The sequence below is a fragment of the Hyperoodon ampullatus genome, assembly GCF_949752795.1.
Source record: "Hyperoodon ampullatus genome assembly, chromosome: 15".
Taxonomy (NCBI): Eukaryota; Metazoa; Chordata; class Mammalia; order Artiodactyla; family Ziphiidae; genus Hyperoodon; species Hyperoodon ampullatus.
Genome location: NC_136928.1, coordinates 63,045,750 through 63,073,332, shown reverse-complemented (window position 1 = coordinate 63,073,332; position 27,583 = coordinate 63,045,750). Strand labels below are relative to the sequence as shown.

Below are 27,583 nucleotides of genomic sequence, written 5' to 3'. Positions count from 1 at the left end.
ACTCTTTTTTGTAGGTTAATGTTAGAATTTTTTAAATACAATTTTTATTATACTGTGAATTTCATATAATAGCTGTAAAATCAATTACGGTGAAAGTCAGTGACAAAGTATGACTTGGTGTATACATTTTCTTTTCATGAGTTCATAATGAATATAACTGAAAGCTGCTGTTTTACTGGGATTGCCACTAAAATATGAACTCTAGTTTACTTTTCCTTTAGTAATTGTTCAATTTTCTCTTCCTGTAGCCTGCCCATCCTCAGTGTCTGTTGAAGTAAGTGCAGATGGGGTAAATATGCTACCATTATCCACTCCTGTTGTCACAAGTGGTCTCACCTACATAAAAATTCAGCTTGTAAAAGCTGAAGTAGCTTCTGCTGTCTGCCTTAGACTTCATCGTCCACGAGATGCCAGCACATTAGGCCTTTCACAGATTAAATTACTGGGCCTCACTGCTTTTGGTACCACTTCTTCAGCAACAGTTAATAATCCTTTTCTTCCATCTGAAGATCAGGTATCCAAAACAAGGTATGTGGTTTCTCATTCTTAAGAAAAACCTTTCTGTGCTTTTCATGAAATTGTTTATACTGTGGTTTTTTTTTTTTTTTTTAGAGTTTAGGAAATTCTTTGTTCCATAGGTATGTAAATAATATCATAATTTTATTAAGTGTAATAAAGAATAATCCTATAGAAGCAAAACCCTGAGGCTGGTTAAAATTGAGATTTATGTGTGTTTAATCCTTGGGATGATCCACAATGTGGTATATGTGTGTGTGGGTTCCAGTTCTTCGGACTGTAGTCTTATGTAAGCATTTCCAAATGCCTATCCCCAAGAATACATCTGAAGCATACAAATTGATCATATAGATAGGCACCTAGCCCTATATGGTAATTCCTAAGTCGCCAGTCTGCAGAGGGTTAGATTTGAACCATACAAACTGACCAAACAAAGAAGGACCTGAATATATCCTTTAATTTACATTCTTCTGGTAACGTTTGATGGTTGGAAATTTTATAGATTGTCTTAATGTAAGTTTTCCCTGGCAAAAAAATTTAGGATTTCTTTTTTATTCTTGAGCTGCCAAGACTTTACAGTTTTGCAATTCTATGATCCTTTGCAGTTTATATTTATGCATATAAATATATGTATATACAAAAACATTTCCTGACTAATTAAATAAAAAGGAATTTCATAATTCCTAAATGCTACTAGCACTTAAGTATTTTTTTATGTTATAGGGGAAACTTACTGTGTGTTTAATTCTTTATTGATGTTACAGTATTCTAAAAGTATTCTTTTTTAACGTAGATTGGTGCTACTTATGAAATACAACATGCTGATCTTTTCGTTTTTTTCTTTTTTTCCTGCTTTATAAGTCACAAGGAATTTTTTTTTTAAATATATATCCTCTCCTTGTTTTTTATTTAGATTCTTTTCCCGTGTAGGTCATTACAGAGTATTGAGCAGAGTTCCCTTGCTATACAGTAGGGTCTTATTAGTTATCTATTTTATATATAGTAGTGTATATATGTCAATCCCAATCTCCCAATTTATCCCTCCCCCTGCTTACCCCCGGTAACCATAAGTTTATTTTCTGCATCCATGACTCTACTTATGTTTTGTGAATAAGTTCATTTGTACCTCTTTTTTTTAGACTCCACATGTAAGCGATATTGTATGATATTTGTCTTTCTGTGTCTGACTTACTTCACTCAGTATGACAATGTTTAGGTCCATCCACAACATGCTGATCTTTGAGAAGTTTTTGTTTTACCCCTGAAGTAATTTAAGCTACTTAAATTTACCCATATCAGCCATTTTGTGTTTTGTATTTCAGTATTGGATGGTTACGGTTATTACATCATTGCCTTACTCACATAAGTGATCTGGAAGGAATGATGGCAAGTGCAGCTGCACCTACTGCTAATCTGCTGCAGACTTGTGCTGCCTTATTGATGTCTCCGTACTGTGGAATGCATTCACCCAACATTGAGGTTGTGCTTGTAAAGATAGGACTGCAGTCCACTAGAATTGGCTTGAAGCTTATAGACATTCTTCTGAGAAACTGTGCAGCATCAGGCAGTGATCCTACAGGTGACAATTTGGATATTTTAATTTTTACATATCTGCAAAATAATGACAGTTGAACTATGTGATATTTGTGATTAATTCTGTTTCTGAAATTAACTTCCATTATGGCTTCATTATTTTGGAGTTTTGTTTTTGTTGTTGAAATTTACAGAAGTTATTTTTAATGAATAATTTAAGATTAAATTAAGCAAATCTTCTCATCCCATTTGCTTATTTAGCAAATTTTTCCTTTTGATTCTTTGTTGCAAGATTTGAATAGCCCTTTACTTTTTGGAAGACTGAATGGACTCTCTTCTGACTCTACGATAGATATTCTTTACCAGCTTGGGACAACTCAGGATCCTGGAACAAAAGACAGGTAGGTATGTGGTGATCTCAGTTTTCATATGAGGACACATATACACACGATCACATGTAGTGAATGTTACTTGGAATGCTTTATTTTTCTTTTTTAAAATTAATTAGTTTATTTTTGGCTGCCTTGGGTCTTCGTTGCTGCTTGTAGGCTTTCTCTAGTTGCAGCGAGTGGGGGAAGCTCTTCATTGTGGTGCGTGGGCGTCTCATTGTGGTGGCTTCTCGTTGCAGAGCACGGGCTTCAGTAGTTGTGGTACGCGGGCTCAGTAGTTGTGGCTTGCAGGCTCTAGAGCACAGGCTCAGTAGTTGTGGCGCATGGGCTTAGCTGCTCCGCAGCATGTGGGATCTTCCCAGACTAGGGTTCAAACCCGTGTCCCCTGCATTGGCAGGTGGATTCTTAACTAGTGCACCACTAGGCAAGTCTTGGAATGCTTTCTTTTTAGATCTTTTCATAAAAGTTAAGCTTAGGTATTACTAAACATATAGAAATATAGGAATATTGTGTCCATATTAGGTACTTGGAGTATTTTGTTAATAGTAATAATGTTTGTTTTTTTTGATTACTTATTGCTATTGATTATATTATTCACGGACAACGTTTCATATACTCCTTACCCTCTTTCTCCTGCTTCCTACCACAAAGTGAAACACTATCATACCAAGTAAATAATATCTGAATGTTTCACCTAAATGTTTAGTGATCTTTCGGTATAGGTAATTTTAGATGCGTTTTACTAGTGTAGATCTTCCTTGATATCTTTTACCTCCAAATTGATAGGGACTCCAAGTAATTTTGAAACCTGTTTTTGTTGATAAATTTTTGAATGATACTTTGGCATTCTCTGGTTTTATGTATATCATCTGTATCTGGAGAACATATTTATAGAGTGTGTGATTCTATAAATAATATAAATTATCTTCATGCTAGAGATTGTTTTCTGAGTTAATATCCTTTGAAGTATATTGAATATTTTATATCCAATTAATATTCTTTAATATTGTTATTAGTTTGTGTTTAAAGTGAAGTCATTTGGTATGTTATTAAATGTCTTACTTCATAAATTATTAACAGATTATTTTTTGTGGGTGCTTACTCATTTTATAGCTATTTACCGAGTAGTTGCTATATGCTTGGCATTGTGCTAATACTGGAGAGGTAAAGTTTATTGAGTCCAGCTTGTGCCCTCAGGATTGGGAAGACAGAGCAGTGTCACTCATAAGGGAAGATTTACGTAGGTCAGACTTAAGGGTATGAATTAGAGTGCCAGACAGTGAAGGCATCTCGGAAAAATTGTTATTTAATCTCCAGTAATGTAATAGCTTTCATTTAGTTTAGGCTCATTGCTTTCATGTTCTCTGGATTAAAAATATTTAAAGGACATATTTAACAAAGTATAATTAGTTTTAGCAGGGTAACTTTAAAATATTAAATAGGCTGACTTCCTTTCCATTAAACTTTTTGCTTTATATAAACTATGTGATACCTGTATTATATTTAAAAATATACTGGAGTATTTTTGACAGAGTAAATGTGAATTTATGTCAAATCATAATGGTTAATAGGACTTAAAAATACATTAAAAATATGTGCTAAATATTTTTCTAGAATAGGTTTCTTTAAATCTCTTGTGATTAAAAAAATTTTTTTATCATAAGAAGAAAATTGTACTTAAAATTATTTTCTTAGTATAAATGCAAATGTAAATATTTCAGAATGTTTCAGAACTAACATTAATGACAAGATTGTTGGCTGCTGTTTTTCTAGAAAATGTTACTCTTCTGTAATTGCCTCATCTCCCTTCTGTTTCTATGACTTGTCCTTATGTCCTGTCATATGAAATTTAAAGCATCTTACCCTTCAGTCCTTCAGGGTAGAGAGAGGGATTAAGTAGTATTATATACATTCCAATTCCCATTTCTTTTACCCTGAAGCAGAGAATCTTGTGCTCTAAACTAGACATTTAAAAGTAAATAAAAACAAAGATAAATACAGTGTTTTAAGAACTTGACAATAAATCTCACCTCCCACCCCCCCAAAATACAAACTCCAAAGCATTACTGCTTTAAAAAGCCTTTTGCTTTCATTTTGTGGTCTCCAGCTCTAGGGGATTGAGTGTAGAGTGGCACTTGAAAAAGAACATATGTTGGGGCTATTATGAAAGAGGGTGGGTGGCTTACTACTAGTATTTAATGCTTGGGGACCAGAGTTGTGAAACATTTCATGCTGTATTGCATGAAATTCTGCACAATGAAGAACTGGCCCCAGATCACTGCTCTGTGGTGTGTGGATTTGTTACAAGGTGAGTGAAAATTTAGAGGAGAGAGTGAGTTTTTTTAAGCTGTGTATCCTATAATTCTAGATATTTATATATTCTGTCATAAATGAGGTAAGAATCAATGTTTATTTGCTGAATTAGACTTGAGTTATCTCAAACATTTTCATTGCTTAAGATTGGTAGGGTTTTTGGAAAATTAGAGTTACTATGACCTTATTGATTGTATAATTCCTATTCCCTCCTATTTTATTGATATATTAAAACTATTGAGAAAAATCAGTATATTATTCTGATAAATACATTGCTTACATGCAGTGGTGGTATTTATCTGTATTAAATGTCAGCTGGAGTATAATTGGTTATTTAAATTCATCTTCTTCTTCTAAGAATTCAGGCCTTGTTAAAATGGGTCAGTGATTCTGCAAGAGTGGCTGCTATGAAAAGAAGTGGCAGGATGAGCTACATGTGTCCTAACTCTTCAACAATAGAGTATGGTCTTTTGATGCCATCTCCTTCTCACTTGCACTGTGTAGCAGCAATTCTGTGGCACAGTTATGAGCTGCTGGTAGAATATGATTTACCAGCACTGCTAGACCGAGAGCTCTTTGAGTAAGTATGATTTGTGAAATTCTCTTTTCCCCCAGTACTAGATCACTTGAGATTTTTACTTGATGAAACAGCATTTTACATTTTGATTTATATAAAAATAATACTTCAAAAAGTACTAGTTAAGTATAATCAGTATAATTTCTAAATGAGATGCTACACAAATTTAATTAATTTATCTTCAAGTTTTAAGAAACTACATTAGTGTCATTGCTGCTTTTCCCACCTAAAATTGGAATGTTTAATATATTCTCCTGCAGGTCATAATGTTTATTCTCATCTGCAAATTTACCTGCCAGATTCTTTATCTTTAATATGCAACTTTGAGGGAAAGTGTAGCTAGAAATTTTGAGAGACTACTTTAGACAGTTTTTACAATTGGTTGTTTTTACTTCTTTCTAGATGGCTGTTATGATTGTTCTTTTGACAAGTAGTTTCCACTTAACCCACATTTCTTCACCATACTCAGTTAAGGCTTTGTTGAGCTGACTGCCTAATAACTACTAAGTCTATAGCAAAATATAATATTTATTTCTGAAGAGTTCCATGACTCAAAAGGTTGGCTTTTTGTCCCCTAGTTTGTCATTTTCATATTTGGTCCTATCAGTTGGCATAATCCATGACTTATTAGTGAAACTTACTAACAGTTTTCATTTTGCAGTTATGAATTAAAGCCATTAATAATGTTGAATTCAGTCTAGACATTTCTTATGTATAATTTTTTAAATTGTTTATGTCATTTTTTTGAGGTCACACAGAGAATGGTAGAACCATTTTGATATAGATCTCTTGGTTTTCTATACTCATTTTACAAATCTAATCTAACTTCCAATCTACTGAAGTACTTAATGATGTTTACCACAATTAGTCTTCCCTGAAACATTACAGTGTCATTATATTGAATGTCAAACTATATAATTTTCATGAAAGTGATTTCTAGTAGAAATAATTGACAAAGAGGTCTTTCTCAATATATGTATATATTGTTAACATGGTATCTTTTATTCCCTAGGTTACTTTTTAATTGGTCCATGTCTCTTTCCTGCAATATGGTTTTGAAGAAAGCTGTTGACAGTCTACTTTGCTCGATGTGTCACATACACCCAAGTTATTTTTCTTTGCTTATGGGCTGGATGGGAATTACCCCTCCTCCAATGCAGTGTCACCATGGACTGTCCATGACAGATGATAGCAAAAAGCAAGATCTTAGTTCATCTTTAACAGATGACTCTAAAAACGCACAAGCACCTCTTGCACTAACTGAATCACATTTGGCAACCCTTGCTTCCTCTTCTCAATCTCCAGAAGCTATCAAACAATTACTGGACTCAGGTTTGCCTTCTCTTCTTGTGAGGAGTCTGGCTAGTTTCTGTTTTAGCCACATTTCTTATTCTGAAAGCATTGCTCAATCAATAGATATTTCCCAGGACAAACTCAGGCGGCATCACGTTCCACAACAATGTAATAAGATGCCTATCACAGCAGACCTGGTTGCTCCTATTCTTAGGTTTTTGACAGAAGTTGGCAATAGCCATATTATGAAAGACTGGCTTGGTGGGTCTGAAGTCAATCCACTATGGACAGCACTTCTGTTTTTATTGTGTCACTCTGGGTCCACTTCTGGAGGACATAATTTAGGTGCACAACAGACCAGTGCAAGATCAGCCTCTCTTTCTTCAGCTGCTACAACAGGATTGACTACTCAACAGAGGACAGCAATTGAGAATGCAACTGTTGCATTCTTTCTGCAGTGCATTTCATGTCACCCTAATAATCAAAAGCTGATGGCCCAGGTAAGAGTAGAAAAACTGGCTTATGTTCCAGTGTCTTATTATTTTAATGTGCTGTCACATGGCACTCTTGAAATTAGTTCAGAAAGGTTCATGTATTAAGGCCAGGTGATGGTGAAGTTTGGGGTTGGGTGCATTTAAGGATTTGAATTTAAACCATAATTAAAATTAAGTACTGATATCTCCTCCCTCCTCTCCTCAACTGTTACATAAATCAGTTATTCTTTCTGATGAATGATGGGCAAATTCATGGAGATTCTAGCTAAAGATCATACATTCCTCCTTTTAAAAAACCGTCCCTAATCAAAAGAACAATGCTTCAGGGACTTGCCTGGTGATGCAGTGGCTAAGACTCCATGCTCCCAATGCAGGGGGCCTGGGTTCGATCCCTGGTCAGGGAACTAGATCCCACATGCTGCAACTAAGAGTTCGCATGCCGCAACTAAGACCCAGCACAGCCAAAGAAATACATAAATTAAAATATTTTAAAAAAAACCCCAAAAAACAACGCTTCAGCTATTGGAACAGGATTGACCACTTGAAGGTGGCCATCAAGTGCCTCACAGCATTGAGGCATTGCATTTTATAGTAACCGGATTGTTATAGCTGTTGATTTGCTTCTAATGAAGCAGACATTAGAATAAGTTTCAGATAGGAGACTCCTGACAAATCACATTAAAGGTATGAAAGATGATTTTATTGTATTAAGTCCACAAGGCCAAAAATCTTGAAAGCTGGAGTTACCTGGAGCATAATTCTAGTTGCTTTTGCCAGTTTCTGCTGCTTTCTGTCTGTTGTGATCTTCAGCAAGTTGTTTAAACAGTAAAATAGAGATAGTAATACCTGCCTCTCAAAAGGTTTTTTTTTTTGAGAGGATTAAATATGATAATGTATATGAAGTATCTAGCATAGAGCCTGTCTGAGACATGGTAGACACCAATAAATAGGAACCAGCTTCTTTTTTTACCCCCTTACTTGATAGTGTTTATTCAGGTTAAACTATTAATGAAGGATGAGCTATCATAATTTTAGAATCTAGAAGGATGAGCTATCATAATTTTCAAAAAATACTGAATGATTTAACTTTAAGAAGAGGAGGATACTTTGTTGCCTAAAGTAATTAATTATTGGGAAACTGTATCTACTTAATGTGTCTAATTTGAAAGAAATGCTTAAATTACCAATTTTAACCAAGTCCTTGAATATGGACATTTGACAATTTGGTTTGTGCCTGTGGGTAGTGTGAAACTTGGTGTTCCATTGTCTTCTGGCCTAATAATCATCTCTTAGCTTCTTGTTAAGGCTTTGTTTTATATTTTTAATATATTTTTTCAAAATTTTTATTGTAACGACACTGATATTGACTGAAGTTAAAATTAGGTTGGTTTTGCTGGGTATTTATTATGTGAAAACCCTGTAGTAGTAACTTCTCTCATCCACAGAAATTTGGATTTCACTTTTAGCTTTTTGTCTACTTCCGTATATTCTTTAATTGCTGATTTGATGAATTCAAATACACTTATTAATCCACATTTTAAATTTCCTCTTTGTTCTTTAAAATATAAAGCTACAAGTAAATACCTCATTTAACTTTTTAAATCTCTCACTTTGCCAGGTTCTCTGTGAACTATTTCAGACATCTCCTCAAAGAGGGAACCTTCCAACATCAGGGAACATTTCAGGGTTTGTACGTAGATTATTTTTGCAACTGATGTTAGAGGATGAGAAAGTGACAATGTTTCTTCAGTCTCCCTGCCCAGTGAGTATTCAACAATTAAATCTTTATGATGAGCTGTGTGTAAAAATATTTTATGTTTTCATGTCAGAGCTTTCAGTTATCTCTGTTCTAATTTCTAATGAAATGAAATGAAATTAGAACTTAGAGGCTGTGCTAGCAAAGTGAAACTAGCACAACCTTTATACTTAAGGATAGGACTTAAAAATCTCAGCTAGCCCTCTCTGTCCAGGATAACCTAGCTGTAACTTGCCATGAATAGTATAATTTGATTTGGGGGGGGGGGAATTGACAGATGATTAGGTACAATAGTGCTAATGCAAAGTATGATGAACAAATCGCATGGCAGACATGCCACATTTGAAGAAATATATAAAATAAACTCTTTACATTTTTGTATGCATTACTGGATTGTTTGTTTTTTTATGCTTCTGAAATTGTTATATAATGATACACATTTCAAAAAAACCTTCTTAATTTCTTTTAAATTTATTTCCAGCTGTACAAGGGTAGAATTAATGCTACTAGCCATGTCATCCAGCATCCAATGTATGGAGCAGGCCACAAGTTCCGTACACTTCATTTGCCCGTCTCAACAACATTATCGGAAGTTCTTGACAGAGTGTCAGGCAAGTCACATTTAAATATTTATGTTTCTTTAACTTTATGTTAGATGTATATAGGAATTTTATTATTTTTATAACTTTATTGCATTCACTCACTCACCAACCATTTAATGACTAGAAAAGGTCAAGGTAGCTTCACATTTAGAAGCATGATGCAGTGGACAAAACGTACAATACATTCCAGCACCTGTAATTCTTTTGCTGTGATGTGCGTTATGTGTAGTAATGACAGAATGGGCAGTTGGAAATGTAGACAAGCTGTGGGAAGCCATTGATGGAATTTTCTCAGGATAAACCATCAGGCTGTGTTATAGTAGATGAATTACAGTATATTAGGTTGCATGACAGAATTCTAAGTAATAAACATTTACTAAATCTAGGGGAGAAATGAGTGGTCAGTAGGTAGAATCAACTGGTGACCTTATTGTTTATAACAGTGAAGAAAGCAGAGAGCACGTTTCCCCTAGGTTTTTCAAGAGCTCTCCGATGATGCCTTTAAACAGGATATAAGTTATTAAAGTAAAAGCATTTTTTGAGGTAGAATACAAATTGACTGTGGTTAGTTTGGGTTTATTGCCTCTCAGAAATCCTAATCAGTGATGAATTCATTGAGCATCTGCTATGTGTAAACACAGTAATTTCTTCTAGGGTTGTAAAAGTGAGCAGGACATATATTCTGCCTCTCAAAGTATTTATGATCTTTTGTATGTTGTCAGAATAAAAAATAAACTGAAAATTTTAAATGTTGGCATTTTAATTTAAATATAAGTCAGTGTGTTTCTATCTGTGTACATTAGAGGGAGGGGGTACCTAAGTCTTTAAGCAACACTGATAACTGAAAGAAGTTAGGAGTATCCAGAAAAAAAACTGGCGCTATTTGTTAGTTGGAAATATAAATCTAAACTTAGAATAAAAGACTGAGTTGAAGAGATTTGGGAGTTGTTACCATACATACGTACATAGATGGTAAGTTAAACCACATGAACAGATATGATCACTTTGAGAAAATAATGTAGAAAAGATTCTTTACCAGTTTTAGACACTGCATCTAACAGAAATGTGTGCATAAAATTATACTTTCCTACATTTTTACATGTTACACAGTAAAGTGTTAGAATATATTATAAATGTGTAACATTTTTTTCTTATTTGAAAATGTCCACCTTACCTGTTACAGCTAAACTTTTGTGAAAATTTGACTTTACAAACTTTTTTCTAATTTCAGTTTTCTGAAATTGTGCCTTCTACATGATGAAGAAAAAATTTTAAATTAATTAATTGAAGGAAGGAAGTGGGGAAGAGTACTAAAATTCAATTTTTGAGATTTCATACATTTAACTTGATAATGGAAAAGTATAGACATAGTACAAAATAATTGGAAATTTAACATTTTTATTTATCTTTAAATGAATACTATTTTCTAAAATGTCATGGTCTGTCGTTTAGGATATTTAACAAAATAGCTCCCTTTATTAACTAAAAATTAACAAATGAAACTTGTTGCTGTGGAAGAATATAGTACATCCTAGTAAAAAGTCTAACAAAGTTATCCTGAGCAAATATCAGAAACTTGTAAGTGCTGAGTTTAACCTTTGTTTAGCAATGCTTTGGTACTTTAAGGTGTATTTGTGATATTTAGCCATATCTTAGGATATATTAACATGTGCATGTGTATTTTATTAACATGTATGAAAACAAGTAATCCAAAATTATTCAAGCCATACTTTTACCCACTGCCTATAGCTTTTGACTATACTGCTTTCAAATAATAAAGGTTATGTGTCTTTTTTTTCAAATTCTATTATTGTTTTTAAGCAATTTGATTATTATTATCATCAAATAATATACCTTGTAGTTTTCTTCATGTTTCTTATGATTTGAGTTTTTGGACTTGAATCTGTGGGGGTGTATAAATTTCATCAAATTTGGAAATTTTTTGGCTGTTAGTTTCTCAAATATATTCTGTCTCCCTGTCACTCTCCTCTCTTTTGGTGATTCCAGTTACACATTTATTAGACCTCTTGAAGTTGTTTCACAGCTCACTGAAGCTCTGTTCCTTTTCCCCCCCATTTTCCCCCTGTATTTAAAATTTGTGATATTTATATTGCTCTATCTTCAAATTGACTTCAGTGTCTAATCTGCTAGAAGTTATATCTGGTTCTTTTTTATATATGTCCTTCTCTTTATTTAAAGTGTACAAGCTTTCTTCTAGTGTCTTGATTTTTTGTTTTTTGTTTGTTTGTTTTGGCCGCACTGCTTGGCACCCGGGATCTTAGTTCCCCGACCAGGGATTGAACCCGCGCCCTGTGGAGTGGAAGTGCGGAGCCTTAACCACTGGACTGCCAGGGAAGTCCCTAGTGTCTTGAATATATTGATCTGTTTACACTGATTTTTTTTTTCATTGTGGATTGTGTGTTACTGCTTTTTTTTTTTTTTTTTTTTTTTTACGGTACGCGGGCCTCTCACTGTTGTGGCCTCTCCCGTTGCGGAGCACAGGCTCCGGACGCGCAGGCTCAGCGGCCATGGCTCACGGGCCCAGCTCCTCCGCGGCATGTGGGATCCTCCAGGATCGGGGCACGAACCCGCATCCCCTGCATCGGCAGGCAGACTCTCAACCACTGTGCCACCAGGGAAGCCCCTGCTTTTTTAATTTGCCTAGGAAATTTCGTTGGATGCCAGACAATGTGATTTTCTAAGTGGTGGATATTTTTGTATTCTGATAAATATTTTTTATTTCTTTCTGAGATGTAGTTGTATTACTTAAAAACAGAACATTACTTTTAGGACCAGCTTTTAATAAGCTTTGTTAGGTGGGACCAGAGCAGCTGTTAATTTAGAGCAGAACTTACTGTGATGATGGAAATATTTTATAACCCTATACTATCTAGTGCAGTAGCTTTTATGCATATAGAATGTGTCTGGTGAGACTAAGGAACTAGTGTTTTAATTTTAATGGACTTACTTTTAAGGAAGTGCTCTACTGGAATAGAAACACAGTACCACATTTGAAAACGGAGGTCTAGGGTTAATTTGGCCCCACTGCTGAGGTTATACTCTTCTGAGAACTCTGTTAGAAATTCACTAGGCATTGGGAATACTAAGTATTCTAGCCCTCATTTTAGAACCTGGGATTCATCCCCTTGCTACTTTTTTTAAAAAATATTTATTTATTTTTAATTTTTTTGGCTGTGTTGGGTCTTAGTTGCGGCATGCAGGATCTTTCTTTGCGGCACACGGGCTCTTCTTTGCGGTGTGCAGGCTTCTCTCTAGTTGTGCTGTGCAGGTTTTCTCTCTAGTTGTGGCTTGCGGGCTCCAGGGCGCGTGGACTCTGTGGCGCGCGAGCTCAGTAATTGTGGCGCACGGACTTAGTTGCCCCGCGGCATGTGGGATCTTAGTTCCCCGACCAGGGATCGAACCGGCGTTCCCTGCATTGCAAGGTGGATTCTTTTTTTTTTTTTTATATTTGGCTGCGTTGGGTATTCGCTGCTGCACACGGGCTTTCTCCAGTTGCGGTAAGCGGGGCCCACTCCTCGTTGCAGTGCGCGGGCTTCTCATTACGGTGCCGTCTCTTGTTGCGGAGCACGGGCTGTAGGCATGTGGGCTTCAGTAGTTGCGGCTCGCGGGCTCCAGAGCGCAGCCTCAGCAGTTGTGGCGCGTGGGCTCAGTTGCTCGGCAGCATGTGGGATCCTCCCAGACCAGGGCTTGAACCCGCGTCTCCCGCATTGGCAGGCGGATTCTTAACCACTGCGCCACCAGGGAAACCCGCCAGGTGGATTCTTTACCACTGGACCACCAGGGGAGTCCCCCCTTGCTACTTTTTAAAAGTATTTTCCTTGCCCTTTAGGTGGTTTCCTTGTATGTAATGCTTGTCAGTATGCATTACAGATTAGAGGAGACCCTCTGTAGATCACTGGGGTTCACTCTCTGTGCAGATCTCTCCTCGTTGGCACTGTGCCCTGTGAACTGCAGCCAAACCTGCCTTTGTCTTCCTGGACTCTCATCTCTGTATCCTCACCTTGAGTGAGGCCTGGGTTGTGCTGAGCTGTGGTCTGGGAAATTGCAGGAAATAAGCTGGTGCAATTCTAACGCTTACTTCATTTGTTTCCACTCACCCAGGAATCACTGTCCTGCCTTCCTAATGCCCAGTATCTGAAAACTTTATTTCATATATTTTCCTAATTTTTAGTTATTTCAGGTAGGATAGTAATCTGGTCTTTGTTATTTCATTTTGGCCACAGGTGGAAATCCAAACCAGAACAATTTTAAGCAGTAAATTGAGCAAAATCTTTCTCAGTGATACCTTTTAGTGTTTGAATGGCATTTATTGAGATAACACTATATATATACTCTTGTTTTGTTATTTTTATTTAGTTAGGAGTCTTAGATAACAAAGTAATATAAAAATAAAGGATATAAATTCTTATCACCTAATGAACTATGATTGTGTGAATTTTTTATTACTTAAATATTTCCCTCTGACTTGTGTAACTCTTTTTGCCATTTGGGGTTACTTGCTTGTTTTTCTGAGAAAGTAAAATGTATTGTTGCATTATGTATTTATTATAGTAGTCCCCCTTTATCTGCAGGGGATACATTCCAAGACCCCCAGCTGATGCTTGAAACCACAGACAGTAGCGAACCCTGTATATACTATGTTTTTTTCTCATCCATACATATCTATGATAAATATGATATATATATATTAATCTCTTAGAACAATTACTTAATATACTGTAATAAAAGTTAGGTGAATGTGTTCTCTCTCGTTCAAAATAATCTTACTATACTGTCTCACCCTCCTTCTTGTGATGATGAGAGATGATAAAATGCCTACGTGATGAGATGAAGTGAGGTGAATGACACAGGCATTGGGAACATAGGCTTAGGTTACTTTTGACCTCTAACAATACATCCAAAGGAGGAACAGAAGAGGGATCATCTGCTTTGGGTAATCCTGGGTTATCCAGCCATGAAGACTGACATCCATGACTGAATGTCAGAGCAGACAATGACATTCTTGGGAATTCCAGGTGGGATGGATCCAGTGAGATTTCGTCATTATAGTCAGAACAGCAAGCAGTTTAAAACCTATGAGTTATTTATTTCTGAAATTTTTCATTTAATATCCTCAGACCGCAAGTAACTGAAACCACAGAAAATGAAACCATGGATAAGGGGGAGCTGCTGTATTTACAGTGTTTAATTTTTTTTTTAATTTCACAAAAATAGAAATGGTCTAAAGGCAATCTTTAGTTTGGAAGAGGTTCTAGAAATTGAGATCACAGGGATATTTTCATATATTCAAAGAAAGCTACAAAATAGGAAATAATACAAAAAATGCTGTTTTATCACTTGATCATTTCACCTTAACATTATAATAAAGCACTGGATCATAACTGTGTTAAGTTAGAAAAGTAAAAAGAGAGCCTGTATCAGTCATATCCACTTAGTGAAAAACATTCTTAATATCAGAACAGTTCATCCAGCTTTTTGAGCTTCGTAACAGTTAAATAAGATCACTGTATGGTCATCATTTATTTCATGATTTATAATAGCATGCCATATTCAAAAGCATGAAAGAAAATATGATTTCAGAGTAATAGCTATCTATGAAAGTCTTTAGTATTCATTCTTAAAGTACTTGTAAAATATATCACTTTATCTAAGATTCCTAACCAAATAAAAACAACAAAACCAGAAACCCCTGTTACTTAAATTTGTTCTTTTATACTCCCATTTCTAGAAAAAAATAGAAGTCTAATGCATAAGTAATGCATTAAGAGGAGTCCTGAGCTTGAATTCCATATTGCCCTTTACAGGTTGTATGAGTAACCTTGCTAATAAGGCTGTTTCCCTATTTTCAAAATAATATTCTTCCTTGGTTTGCATGTTGTGAGGACTGAAATTGATGTTACGTGGCAAACAGATTGAACTATGCCTACAGTAAAGCAAATGTTCTTGATAATGGTTTTCAAAACTGCCTCTAGAGGTAGTACTATTGTAATACATAATATTTTCTAGAGATTGGAATTTAAGTATCCTGGCCTTAGGAGAGTGATGAGTCCCTTTCATTGATAAAATCAACGAGAATTGAATGTCAGAAAGATCCTTAACAACATTCCTTCCAGACCATTTACATTGCCTTTGTATTAGTGATAATATAATCTTGTGTAAACGTCCCCAAGATATTTATTGCTTCCCTTCTTAACAATTTTGAAAAGCAATGTATTTTACATAAAAATTTCTTATAGATACACCAAGTATCACTGCTAAACTAATTAATGAACAAAAAGATGACAAAGAAAAGAAAAACCATGAAGAGAAGGAGAAAGTTAAGGCAGAAAATGGATTTCAGGACAATTACAGTGTTGTTGTTGCTTCAGGTATGCTTGCTTGCTTTTTTTTTTTTATGATCTTGATTTTGTTTGGGTTTCTGTAAAATGTAACAATTTATATTTACAGGAACTTCATGTAATAAAAAGTATTAATGCAAAAACTGGCATAATGATGTCTTAATATTAAATACACAATTATTGTACCAGAAATCCATTACTTTTTGGCACTGAAATTATTAAACTTATTTTGAGCTTAGTATATTTTAATCAGATACTCAGCATGTGTAAATAGATATTTTGTTTCAGCTTGACAGCGTACTGGGAATTATACTCTTAAAAGTTCACTAAGTGTTAAGGAATTTTTCTGTAACCTCCTGTTTATTGATTGATTGATTGAGTGCTGCATCGGGTCTTAGTTGCGATGCGCAGGCTTCTCTCTAGTTGTGGCACGCGGGCTTAGTTGCTCCGTGGCATGTGGGATCTTACTTCCCCGACCAGGCATTGAACTTGCATCCCCTGCATTGGAAAGAGGATTCTCAACCACTGGACCACCAGGGAAGTCCCTGTAACCTCCTTTTTAAAAAAAAAAAAGAAAAAGTATTCACTAGTTTTACTTATGATATTGTGCTTATTACATAAAATTAGAAAATAAAGATCATCAAAAGAAAATTGGTTGAAAAATGAGTTTTTACTGCTAGATGCAGGAAGTAGAAAAAATGGCCATGATAAGTGATAATTTTGGAGGATATTTTCCTTAACAAAATTCTTAGTTCAGAAGAGAAAGCTCAGCCTAGATTACCTTACTCCTCAAATAGCAGACCTATGTATTGGTTTAATCCATCCTATCTCAGAGAAAAATTAAGAACACAAGATTTTCTGTACATATTTGCACAAAATTACATTCTAGTAAATGGATGGTCATCTATATGTATCTCAGAGAGTATAGGAGTTAATTTATACTTTCTTGGAAAGTAGTTACACATGCAGCCAGTTATTCATGGAGTATAATAAATGACAGGTAGAACCAAGAGAATAGATATTTAATGAGAAGAAATATTTCTGTCTTTTGGCGTTGGGAATGTGGCGCTTTAGTAATATATTGTAGAAATACACTTTTACTTCATGAGTGTGTTGGCTATATAAAATCTTGGTGATTTTTTTTCTTTCAGGGCTGAAATCCCAATCTAAACGTGCTGTGTCATCTACACCACCTCGCCCACCATCCAGGAGAGGGAGGACAATGCCGGATAAAGCAGGAAGTGCTTCCTCAGGAGCAGAGGCTGCCAACAAAATAATTACTGTCCCTGTGTTTCACCTGTTCCACAAACTCTTAGCTGGTAGTGTTCACAGTGATAAAACATATAAGAAATTTTGGTAATCTTACAAGTGTAAAATCAGATGTGTAATCACGTGCTATTGATGAGATAAATAATTTAGTGAGACTTTGTCCATATAGTTCCCTCCAAAAGAAGTGAGAACAAAAAGGGAGTAACCTATTTTGTACCCTTTTTAACACTATAATGTTGCATTTTTACACTTTACTTGCTTCCTAAATTTTGTTATGAATGGGCCATAAAATGATCAGTAAAATTAATGTTTTCGTGTGTTCATAACAAGTTATGTAGGATGCAGTGTGAGGCTAATTTTAAAGAATTAGTTCTAGCTGTGGAATTCTTAGATGTAGCCCTGATAGTTAAGCTTCCTCTCTACCTAAACATATTCTTTGACCAGTATACTTTCCGTTGGTCAAGATGATAACCATTTTATCTGCATTTTTGTGCTGTATCATTATAATCAAATTGCCAACTAACTTTGACTGGATTTTACTTCTAAGCTTTACATTGTTGATTTAAAGCAGAGGTCAGTAAACTATCGCAGGTGGACTGGATACTTCTTTTTGTAAAAACATTTTTATAGGAATACAGCTATGCCCATTCATTTATGTATTGTCCATAGCTGTTTTCATGCTACAGTAGAGTTAGTAGATTGCAGCAGAGACCATATGGCCTCCATAGCTTAAAATATTTTTTATCTGGCCTTTTATGGAAAAGATTTGCCAATCCCAGATTTGTGGGAATGTTTCTTTTTTTTCTGTTCACCGTGGCTCTCAGAAGATCTTGGTGGGATTTGGTTAGCAACTGATTAACACTTTGTATAGATATTTTTGTTCACATATGTCAGAAGTAGATTTGAGTTTTGTAAACTTTCTGTGGGCAGTTTTTAAATTGCTTTGAAACTCTTACCTGTAATTTAACTTAGTAAAAGCATTAAGTAATTGAGTAAATTGAATCAAGTAAATGTCTCCCTCTTGGATTCCAGGTTTAACTTAGTTATATCATTTTTAGGCCAGCCATTGCCAGCTGAAATGACGCTTGCCCAACTTTTAACTCTACTATATGACCGAAAACTTCCTCAAGGTTACCGTTCAATAGATCTGACAGTTAAATTGGGTTCTAGAGTTATCACAGACCCAAGTCTGTCAAAAACAGATTCTTTTAAAAGACTGCACCCTGAAAAAGGTATGTGTATGATATTTCTTTAAAATTGCAGTCTGTAATCTGAGCAGGCAAGGATTTCTGTAGCTGATGACTTAATGTACATTTTTGTTACATCAACTTGAGATACTTTTCTTTCTTTATGACTGAGTTATTTGTAAATATAGACAATTGCCATTATTTCCATTGGAAATTAATGTTAATTCCCTGTGTAGCATCACTTATTTTATGGGCCCATATGCTTTAATTTCTGCTTTAATTTTTTTTTTCCTTTGGCCACGCTGTGTGGCTGGCGGGATCTTAGTTCCCTGACCAGGGAATGAACCCGGGCCCTCAGCAGTGAAAGCATGGAGTCCTAACCCCTGGACCACCAAGGAATTCCCTAATTTTTAAAAATATTATTTCTGCATGAGCCATGTGAATTGTTCATAACTTTATAATCAAAGTGAGAACCCCAATTTAGAATTTCCAATTTACTGATAATTTATATTGAGTGATATTTTGTGCTCATAAACGTTTTTTACCTTAAACAAAAGTGGGATCATACATTTTCTTACCTTTTTATTTTTATATATTCAATTAAATATTTATAAATGTGCATTTTATTGCCTGTTTTTAATATGGATATAACAATTTATCTGTTTCACAATTGTTGAAGGAATCTGATTGTTTCCGATTTTTCACTACTATAAATGATATTTAAGCAATGATTTTCATAGTGTGGATATGGTGTCATCTTATTTATTGTCAGTCTTTCTCATGATGAAAGATTCAATTATTAGCCTTTTGTACTCTTTAATAAATTTTAGTACATTTTCTTTGCCCAGATTTTCAGCAGGATCATTTGTCTGTTTTAATGTTCGTAGGGTCTGGTTATGTGTGAACATAAACTTTTGGTTTTCCTCTGTGAGTGATTCGAAGTTAACCAATATGGTATAATTTTCAGTCTTCAGTAAGAAAAGTCTTTGTCATTATTCAGTTTTTCCTAATTGGATACTTTAGAGCATAACATGCACATACATTAATATTTTCTGGAGTCTCTGATGTTTTACTTATTTGCCCTAAAGGACAATACTTCTCAAACTTCAGTATGCTTGTAAATCACCTAGAACATTATAAAAATGCAGATTCCTACACAGTCTAGGATGGGACCTGAGAGTCTACATTTCAGAAGCTCTCAGGCTGATACTGATGCTTACTAGTCCATGGACCTTATACTTCGAGTAGTAAGACTGTAGGAAGCAACATCAGAAGTTATCTAAACATGTTTGTAGCATCTAGCCTAAAATAGCTGTATCTGAATAACTTAAGATAATTATGCTCTTTTGTTGAGTAGAGAGATGACAACAATATTTGCTTTGTAAATGAAAAAGTATTATAAAAATAGATCCTCTCTTAGCTGTTATTTGCGATTATTCTTCTAGATCATGGAGATTTACTTGGTAGTTGTCCCGATGATGAGGCTCTCACTCCAAGTGATGAATGTATGGATGGGATACTGGATGAATCTTTACTTGAAACCTGTCCCATTCAGTCACCATTACAAGTTTTTGCAGGAATGGGCGGACTGGCTCTTATTGCAGAAAGACTACCCATGCTGTATCCAGAAGTAATTCAACAGGTAAGATAAGATTCCTAATTAATTGAATCATTCCATGGGAAAGAACTTCTGTTTTCCGGTTTGTGTTTAACTTAACGTTTGGAAGTACCCTTTCCCTTAAAGTCTTTGAGTAGCATATAAACCTTTCAAAGCTCAGCCTATATGGAGCTTTGTAAGAATTAATTTGGTAAAGAAATGTTGAAGACCAAGCAGATTTGCCAGGGGCATCACACTGTAGCATTTACTTTGATTTCATGGTCATCACACTGTAACATTTTTGTTTCTGTGCTTCCTAAGGTGTGATATTAATTACGGATATTACTGGAAATGGGAGAGTGAAATAGTAGTGTATACTTCTGCCCAAGTACACTATGTCTTTTGGCTTAACTTTTATTCCTTTTTAAGTGCTATTTCCATTTAAGTAGTTTTTAAAACATTAATTTAACTTCTTCCCCTGTTCATTAATGTTACTGTCACTGAGGTGTGTACTTTCAATGTTCTGTTATTGAGGGGGATGTGATGCATGGAGAGTTGTAAATACCAAGCTCTTGATTTCTGTTGATTGAGGTAGGGGAATTATTCTCTCTAATTTTATCTACGTGTGTGTGTGTGTGTGTGCGCGCGCGCGCGCCTGCATTAGTTTCCTAGGGCCGCTGTGACAAAGTACCACAAACTGGGTGGCTTAAAACAACAGAAATTTAATTTTCTTACAGCTCAGGAGGCTATAAGTCTGAAATCAAGGTGTCACCAGAGCCATGCTCACTGTGAAGGCTCTAGGGGATTATCCTCCTTGCCTCTTCTTAGCTTCTGGTTATTGCTGGCAGTTAATGGCATTCATTGGTCTATAGCTGCATCACTCCAGTTTCTGCCTGCCTTTTCACATGGCCATCTTCCTTTTGTGTATCTGTGTGTCTCTGTATCTCCCTCTCCTTATAACAACACTGTCATTGGATTTAGGGTCCACCCTAAGCCATTATGACCTCATCTCTTAATTGATTACATCTGCAAAGACCCTATTTCCAAATAAGGTCACATTCACAAGTATTGGGGGTTAAGACTTGAGCATATCTTTGGGAGGATACAGTTGAATCCACAGTAATACCTATTCAGTAAATGGTTATTACTTAACCTGCTATTCAAAGAGCTTATGATATTTTTATTTTAAGATAATATAACCATGATATAAGATGACTGTCACAGAAAAATATGGGTAAAATTTTATTTCTTCCTAGAAAATGTAATGATACAGCCAAAAGTTTGAAATGGAAAAAACTTCAACATTCTCAAGATTATTGTTGTTCAATGAAAATGACTTCCCTAATTCAGTATTCAGTATGCTTTATTATATTGAGTGGCAATTGGGTGCTGCTGTAATAAATACCTAAAAGAGTGGAAGTGACTTTAGAATTGGGTAGTTGTCAGAGTGTGGAAGAATTTTGAGGAGCATGATAAAAAGAGGTCTAGATTGCTTTGAACAGATGACTAGTAGAACTATGGATGGAAAGCCTTTGCCAGTGAGGGCCCAGATGAAAGTGAGGATCACAGTAGAGAGAACCTGTGTATCATAGAGAATTGCTAAATTGGCTTAAGCAGACTGTTGGTAGAAATATGGATGTTAAAAGTACTAATGGTGCAGCTTAGAAAGAAATGAGGAACATGTTATTGGAAACTGCAGGAAAGGGTATCCCTGTCTTTTATTGGTAGAAATCCTAGCATATTTATGTCCTGAATGTGGAAGGCAGTACTTGTAAGTGATGAACTTGGATATTTAGTTGAATTTCCAACCCGAGTGTGAAGTTACCTGTTTTCTTCTTGGTGCTAATAGTAAAATGTGAGAGGAAAGAACTGTTGAGCAACAAGCAACCATCACTTGACAATTTGAGAAATTCTCAGTCTATCCAGATTGCAAAAGATGCTAAAATTAGAGATTTGCTGTCAGAAAAGCATGCTCTGGAGAAAAAGCCAAGGATGTGGCTGTTCAACCTTTGCTGGTGCCTCAGAAAAATCAAGATGCTAGTGCATTCAGTCACACAGAGTGCTATTTGAAGAGATCAGTCATATTATTCATGGATCCCCTCAGCCATCTAAACAGAAGCCAAGAATAGAGAAAGTTGTGTGACAATGGTAGCAAAGTCAAAGGAGGAGATGTGACTGTGGAAGCAGAGGTTCAAATGAAGCGGCCAAAAGCCAAGGAATGTGAATAGCCTCTAGAAGCTGGAAAACACAAGGAACCCACACTCCCTGAGAGTCTCCAGAAGGAACACTTGATATTTAGGATCAACAGCTTTGATTCTAGCTCCATAAGACTCTTTTTGGATTTCTGACCTCTAGATCTTTAGTATAATAAATTTGTGTTGTTCTAAGTAAGTTTGTGGTGATGTGTTACAGCATACCATATAGGAAATGAATACAGATTTTGGTCTGCACTTTCTTAGGATGTTTTTGTCTCGTTTTGGTGTCAGGGTAATACCGTCTTATAGAATGGGTTGGGAATTTCTAGTACTTCATATTAAGAAAACTGTTAGATGGATTTTTCTACAGATTAAACACTAAAGATTACAAAATTAGTGATAGAGAAGATGCGTCAAAAGAAATCATCCAAACTGAAGCATAGAATGTATAAGGAATGAAAGGAACATAAGAGCTATATGGACATGTAGCTAGAAGTGAAAAATTCTGACATGAATTTATGGTTGCAGAAAAAGAGTGGATTGAAACAGGGACAGAAACAGTACAGAAAGGAAGAAAATTTCCAGAACTGATATAAAACCTCAATCCAAAATTTAAGAAGCTCTGTAAACCCCAAGCAGGATATTCATGTTTAAGAACATTATGATAAACTGCTTAAAACAAAAACAAGAGAAGAGCTTAAAACCAGCCAGAAAAGCAGTCAACTCATTTCTTTTCAAAACAGTAACAGTAACACTGACAACTAACCTTTCATCAGAAACCTTGGGAGCCAGGGAATTACATCTTTGAAATGTAAAAAGAAAAAAAATCTGCCATCCTAGAATTTTATACCCAGTGAAGAAAATTTTATACATTTCCCTCAACCATTACTACTCTTTCCATAAAAGGTAAATTGGTAAAACAGAATAACAGGTATAGGATTAACTCTCCTGTATATATAAACTCTGGACAGACTATTTTAAAAAAATTGTTTAAAGGCTCTGGAGAGCAACTAAAAGTAGGCACATATTGAAGAGGATTTAAACACAAAAAGAATGAAACCACATTGGGTGAGATTAGTGTCTACGTGACTTTTCTCCTGAGAATACTCCTCAGTCTCTGTGGGGTAGGATGGTAGAACTCATGCAAAAGCTACAGAGGAGTTTGGTTCTTCCATCCTGGCTGGAAATTAAAAGGGGAGGAATTCAGAAAGGAGGGAGCCACAGATGGGGGAGCTCCAGGAATTCTGCACATGAATTTCTGCACAACCATAGCTGGCTCCTGAATTATGGATACATAGGATTCTTCAGGGAAAACTAGAAGGGTAAAAGAGCTGTCCAGAGATTTCAGCGTCTATCCAGCATGGAGGAGACAATTTGCAGTTCTATTCCTTCCAAGTTAGAGGTAAAAATCTTGGCTTTTCTATTGGAATTGCAAATGAGTCACACATTAAGAGTATAGATGGCATCCCGGTAATCAGGGATTCACTTGAGAAATAAGAGCAAAACCAAAATAGACTCTCCTAATAAATTTACAGAAGGCCTCAAGTTGACCTATCAGTAATTTAACTATTTTCTAAAATAAAACTGAACACATCCCAGAGTGTGATTATAGAACTAAGAGTTACTACAACATCTCATCAACAATGTACGGTGTATAATAGAAAAATTACCACATGCAAAGAAATAAGAAAATGTTACCTGTGGTTAACAGTAAAATAAGTCAGTGAACAGATCTTATTCACATTTTGCCAGTTGTCCCACTAATGTTCTCAAGGACAAAAGGAAAAAAATTCAATTTCTTTTGCATGATTTGAGGGAGGTAATCATCAGAGATTCAGTTCAGGATCATATATTACATTCAGTTGTCTCTTTAGTCTCCTTTAATCTGTAACAATTCTGTTACCTTTGTTTTTCATGACCATGGCATATGGAAGAGTACAGGCTAGAAATTTTGTCTATATATGTAGTCACAGATATACATGTTTCTATATATTTTTCCTAGATTTGTTTCCTTATAGGGCACGGAATCAGACTACCCCCAGCAGTGTGTATATACCTATGTACCATATCTTCTTTTTAAAATACTGTTTCCACTAAAATCAGTGCCCCTTGGAAAAATTCTAGGATTGGGGCAGAGAATGTACAAGATGAGCCTAGATACAGAAGCCTGCTTTAAGAGGGTTCCACTGACCAAATCTGATTCTCCTTGGGCATCAGATAAAATGATAGTAACAGATTATAACTTATAGAGTAAAATTAGAATCCATATGGATATAAATTAATAAATGAATGAATAAATAGATGGAGAAGAAGGAAACGTTTTTGTGTACAGTTCAGTGCCAACTAATGTAGCAGGAATGGTAGAATTAGAAAATCACCATTTGGCAACCACTGTAATAATTATTATTTCACGCAAGCATAAAAATGCTAATGATCAAAGTTTAGTGTGAAACAGGATATTTATATAGTCTCGGAGAACCTGTCTACAGATACTTAACTAATTACAAAGGAGAAAATAGTAATTTTTAGAGTAGAGGTACTTGGCAGATACCACCATACTCATGGTATCATGTAACTCATTTTAAAAAGCATGTCCTTTTACTGATTTTTAAAAAATTTTTTATTTTATATTGGAGTATAGTTGATTAACAATGTGTTAGTTTCAGGTATACACCAAAGTGATCAGTTATACATCCTTTATTGATTTTTATATTCTTATATTTTAAGGAGATCATTTGAATCCAAGTCTTTAATTTGAATCTGATGTTGAAACGTACAAATAGCCAAACAAAATTGTTTTTTCTTTAGGTGAGTGCTCCAGTTGTAACATCTACCACTCAGGAGAAACCAAAGGATAGTGATCAGTTTGAATGGGTGACGATTGAACAATCAGGGGAACTAGTTTATGAAGCGCCAGAAACCATTGCTGCTGAACCTCCACCTATCAAGTCAGCAGTACAGACCATGTCTCCCATACCTGCCCATTCTTTGGCTGCTTTTGGATTATTTCTTCGTCTTCCGGGCTATGCTGAAGTGCTACTAAAAGAAAGAAAACATGCCCAGTGCCTTCTTCGCTTGGTTTTGGGAGTGACAGATGATGGAGAAGGAAGTAAGTGTTTAGTGTTATTAATGAAATTTAATGTAGGTAGGTTGTGTAAAATTACTCAGATCATTGCCTATTATTCTTCATTTATTTATTTCATAGTTTAGCTACTAGATAATTTCTTATTGGCAACTTAGTTCCAATAATAGATATAATAAATCCTAAAGAAGCTTCATTTTCACTTCTTTATTCATTCAGAAGTTATATATTGAGTGCTTACAAAACTGCTGGGCATCGTTGGAAGCATTTAAAGATGAAGCAGGTATTTAGATCCTGCCATCAAGTAGCTAATGTGTTCCAGTAATAGCAGTGAGGAATGTATGTACACATATAGACATAACAAGTTATAAAAGCCTTGAGAGAAGTACAGTATTATGGAGGCTTACAAGTGTGAGATTATTTCCTTACCACCCAGCATTGTGAATAAAACAGCATTGTAGTTTTTAGTGGGGCCTTGAAGGAAATTGTCAGTGTAGGTTGAGAATGGTTATTTCAGAAAGAAGGAATGATTTGAGCAGTGTTTATATGCTCATATTATAGGAGAGGGGATAAGTTGGCTGATGAAATTTGCATAAAGCAGGACTGAGAATTTATTTAAAAAGTTGTTATTGATAACAGATCATGGAAAGGCTTCTTAAGAACTTCAGATTTTATTCTGAATAGTAATTAAAATTTATTAAAATATATTAAGTGAAGTAATGTGATGAGAATCTTTTTAAAGAATTCTTCAGTGAATCTGGTAGCAATATTTAGATTGAAGAGAACAGAATGAAGAAAATATTACAACAATATACTATATGATAATCTATTTCATAATATAATAATAATAGAGAATAATAATAGAAAGCTATTTCCATTGGGCTGGCAGTTGTGTTAATAGAAGGAAACAAAGAAAAATCATAGGGTAGCCTAGCAAGTACATTTTCATTTGGTTTACCTCTGATTCTTCAATGACCATTACATTTGATAATTAGTATTTTTTATCTCACTTTAAACTCATGTGGTTTTGATTAGAGGTGATATCTTTCACATGCCATTTAGAAAGTATACACTTTTAAACCCTGTACAACAAAGTATATATAATCCAATAAAATTATATGAATTTATTCATGAATCCTATAACTCTGAAGCTATTGAATATTCATTGTATGTACTTTTTTCTTTTGTATTTTCATATTGATGGAATTCTCCAAAAATGTTGACATAATTTTAAATGTTTTTGTAATAATTGTTATTAAATTACAGTGTCTATATACTAAATAAGTCCTGCTTGTTTGGTTTCATATATAAATTGTATAAACTTATTTTAGTAGATCGGGAATTTCTAATTGCTTCATCTGATTTTTTAAGTACCTAGAGGGATAAGAACCATAGTATTTTAGGACTCTATTACAAGACAGTAGGTGTAACACTAAACTGAAAAGGAAAAAGAATTGTCTTTAGGTCATTTCAAACTATTTCTAGTGAATATACAATGAATGTTTATTAAAAAGCATAATTCTGACATACCTTTTTACAGTAGTTATCTCATCTCCCATTCATGTAGGAGTGAGTGTTTGTTTGTTTTGTTTTTTTACATTTAACTCTCGTCTCTAGCTAGAACATAGTAGAAAACTTTATTGCAAACAAAACAAAATTGTTACACTGTTGCATTCATGGTTGAAACTACTTCCAAGGCAAGCAGTTACTTTCATACTCTTGTAAGAAACTTTTAATGCTTCTTTTTTAGTTGTTAGTTTTCGCTTAAATTCTAGATTATAATAATTTTGACAGTCTGTAACTAATATATGAGTATATTTCAACTTTCTTTTGGAGTTTATGTGTATGATGTCTTCTTACTGAGCTTTTCTAGACACTTTATTATTAAAGATTAAGATATCACTATTTCTGGTATTATTTTGTGGTTGTTTTCTAATAAGTATAATGATATAATTTTATATTACATTGCCATTATAAATTTGTGAGCTTGTGTGTTGTTCCTTATTGTGATTTTAAGTATTTTTAATTTTGAGTTCTCTTCTCCTTTTAATCTAGGTCATATCCTGCAGTCTCCATCAGCCAATGTGCTCCCAACCCTTCCTTTCCATGTCCTTCGTAGCTTGTTCAGCACTACACCTTTGACGACTGACGATGGTGTGCTTCTGCGGAGGATGGCATTGGAAATTGGAGCACTACACCTCATACTTGTCTGTCTCTCTGCTCTGAGCCACCATGCCCCACGAGTTCCAAACTCTAGCCTCAATCAAACAGAGGTAGGTTCCGTTGTTTTGTTTTGTTTTTTAAAGAAGGTGTCATTTTATTTATATCTGTTTTTGGCTGCGTTGGGTCTTCGTTGCTGCGCGTTGGCTTTCTTTAGTTGAGGCGAGCGGGAGCTACTCTTCCCTTTGGTGCATGGGCTTC

The 27,583-nt window shown here is 35.1% G+C and overlaps 1 protein-coding gene across 1 annotated transcript in view; it reads left to right on the top strand.

Annotated features, from left to right (window-relative positions):
- The window catches only part of BIRC6 (baculoviral IAP repeat containing 6), a gene marked incomplete at both ends in the record, with an annotated part of 232,550 nt that overhangs the window by 135,298 nt on the left and 69,669 nt on the right, over window positions 1-27,583 (top strand). Inside the window, 13 exon segments of the mRNA XM_079721218.1 lie at window positions 249-528; window positions 1,839-2,095; window positions 2,342-2,450; window positions 5,110-5,331; window positions 6,341-7,121; window positions 8,734-8,877; window positions 9,353-9,482; window positions 15,731-15,862; window positions 16,984-17,151; window positions 18,160-18,333; window positions 19,734-19,930; window positions 24,889-25,189; window positions 27,218-27,435. Of these exon segments, the coding sequence (XP_079577344.1) occupies window positions 249-528; window positions 1,839-2,095; window positions 2,342-2,450; window positions 5,110-5,331; window positions 6,341-7,121; window positions 8,734-8,877; window positions 9,353-9,482; window positions 15,731-15,862; window positions 16,984-17,151; window positions 18,160-18,333; window positions 19,734-19,930; window positions 24,889-25,189; window positions 27,218-27,435 (3,113 nt within the window).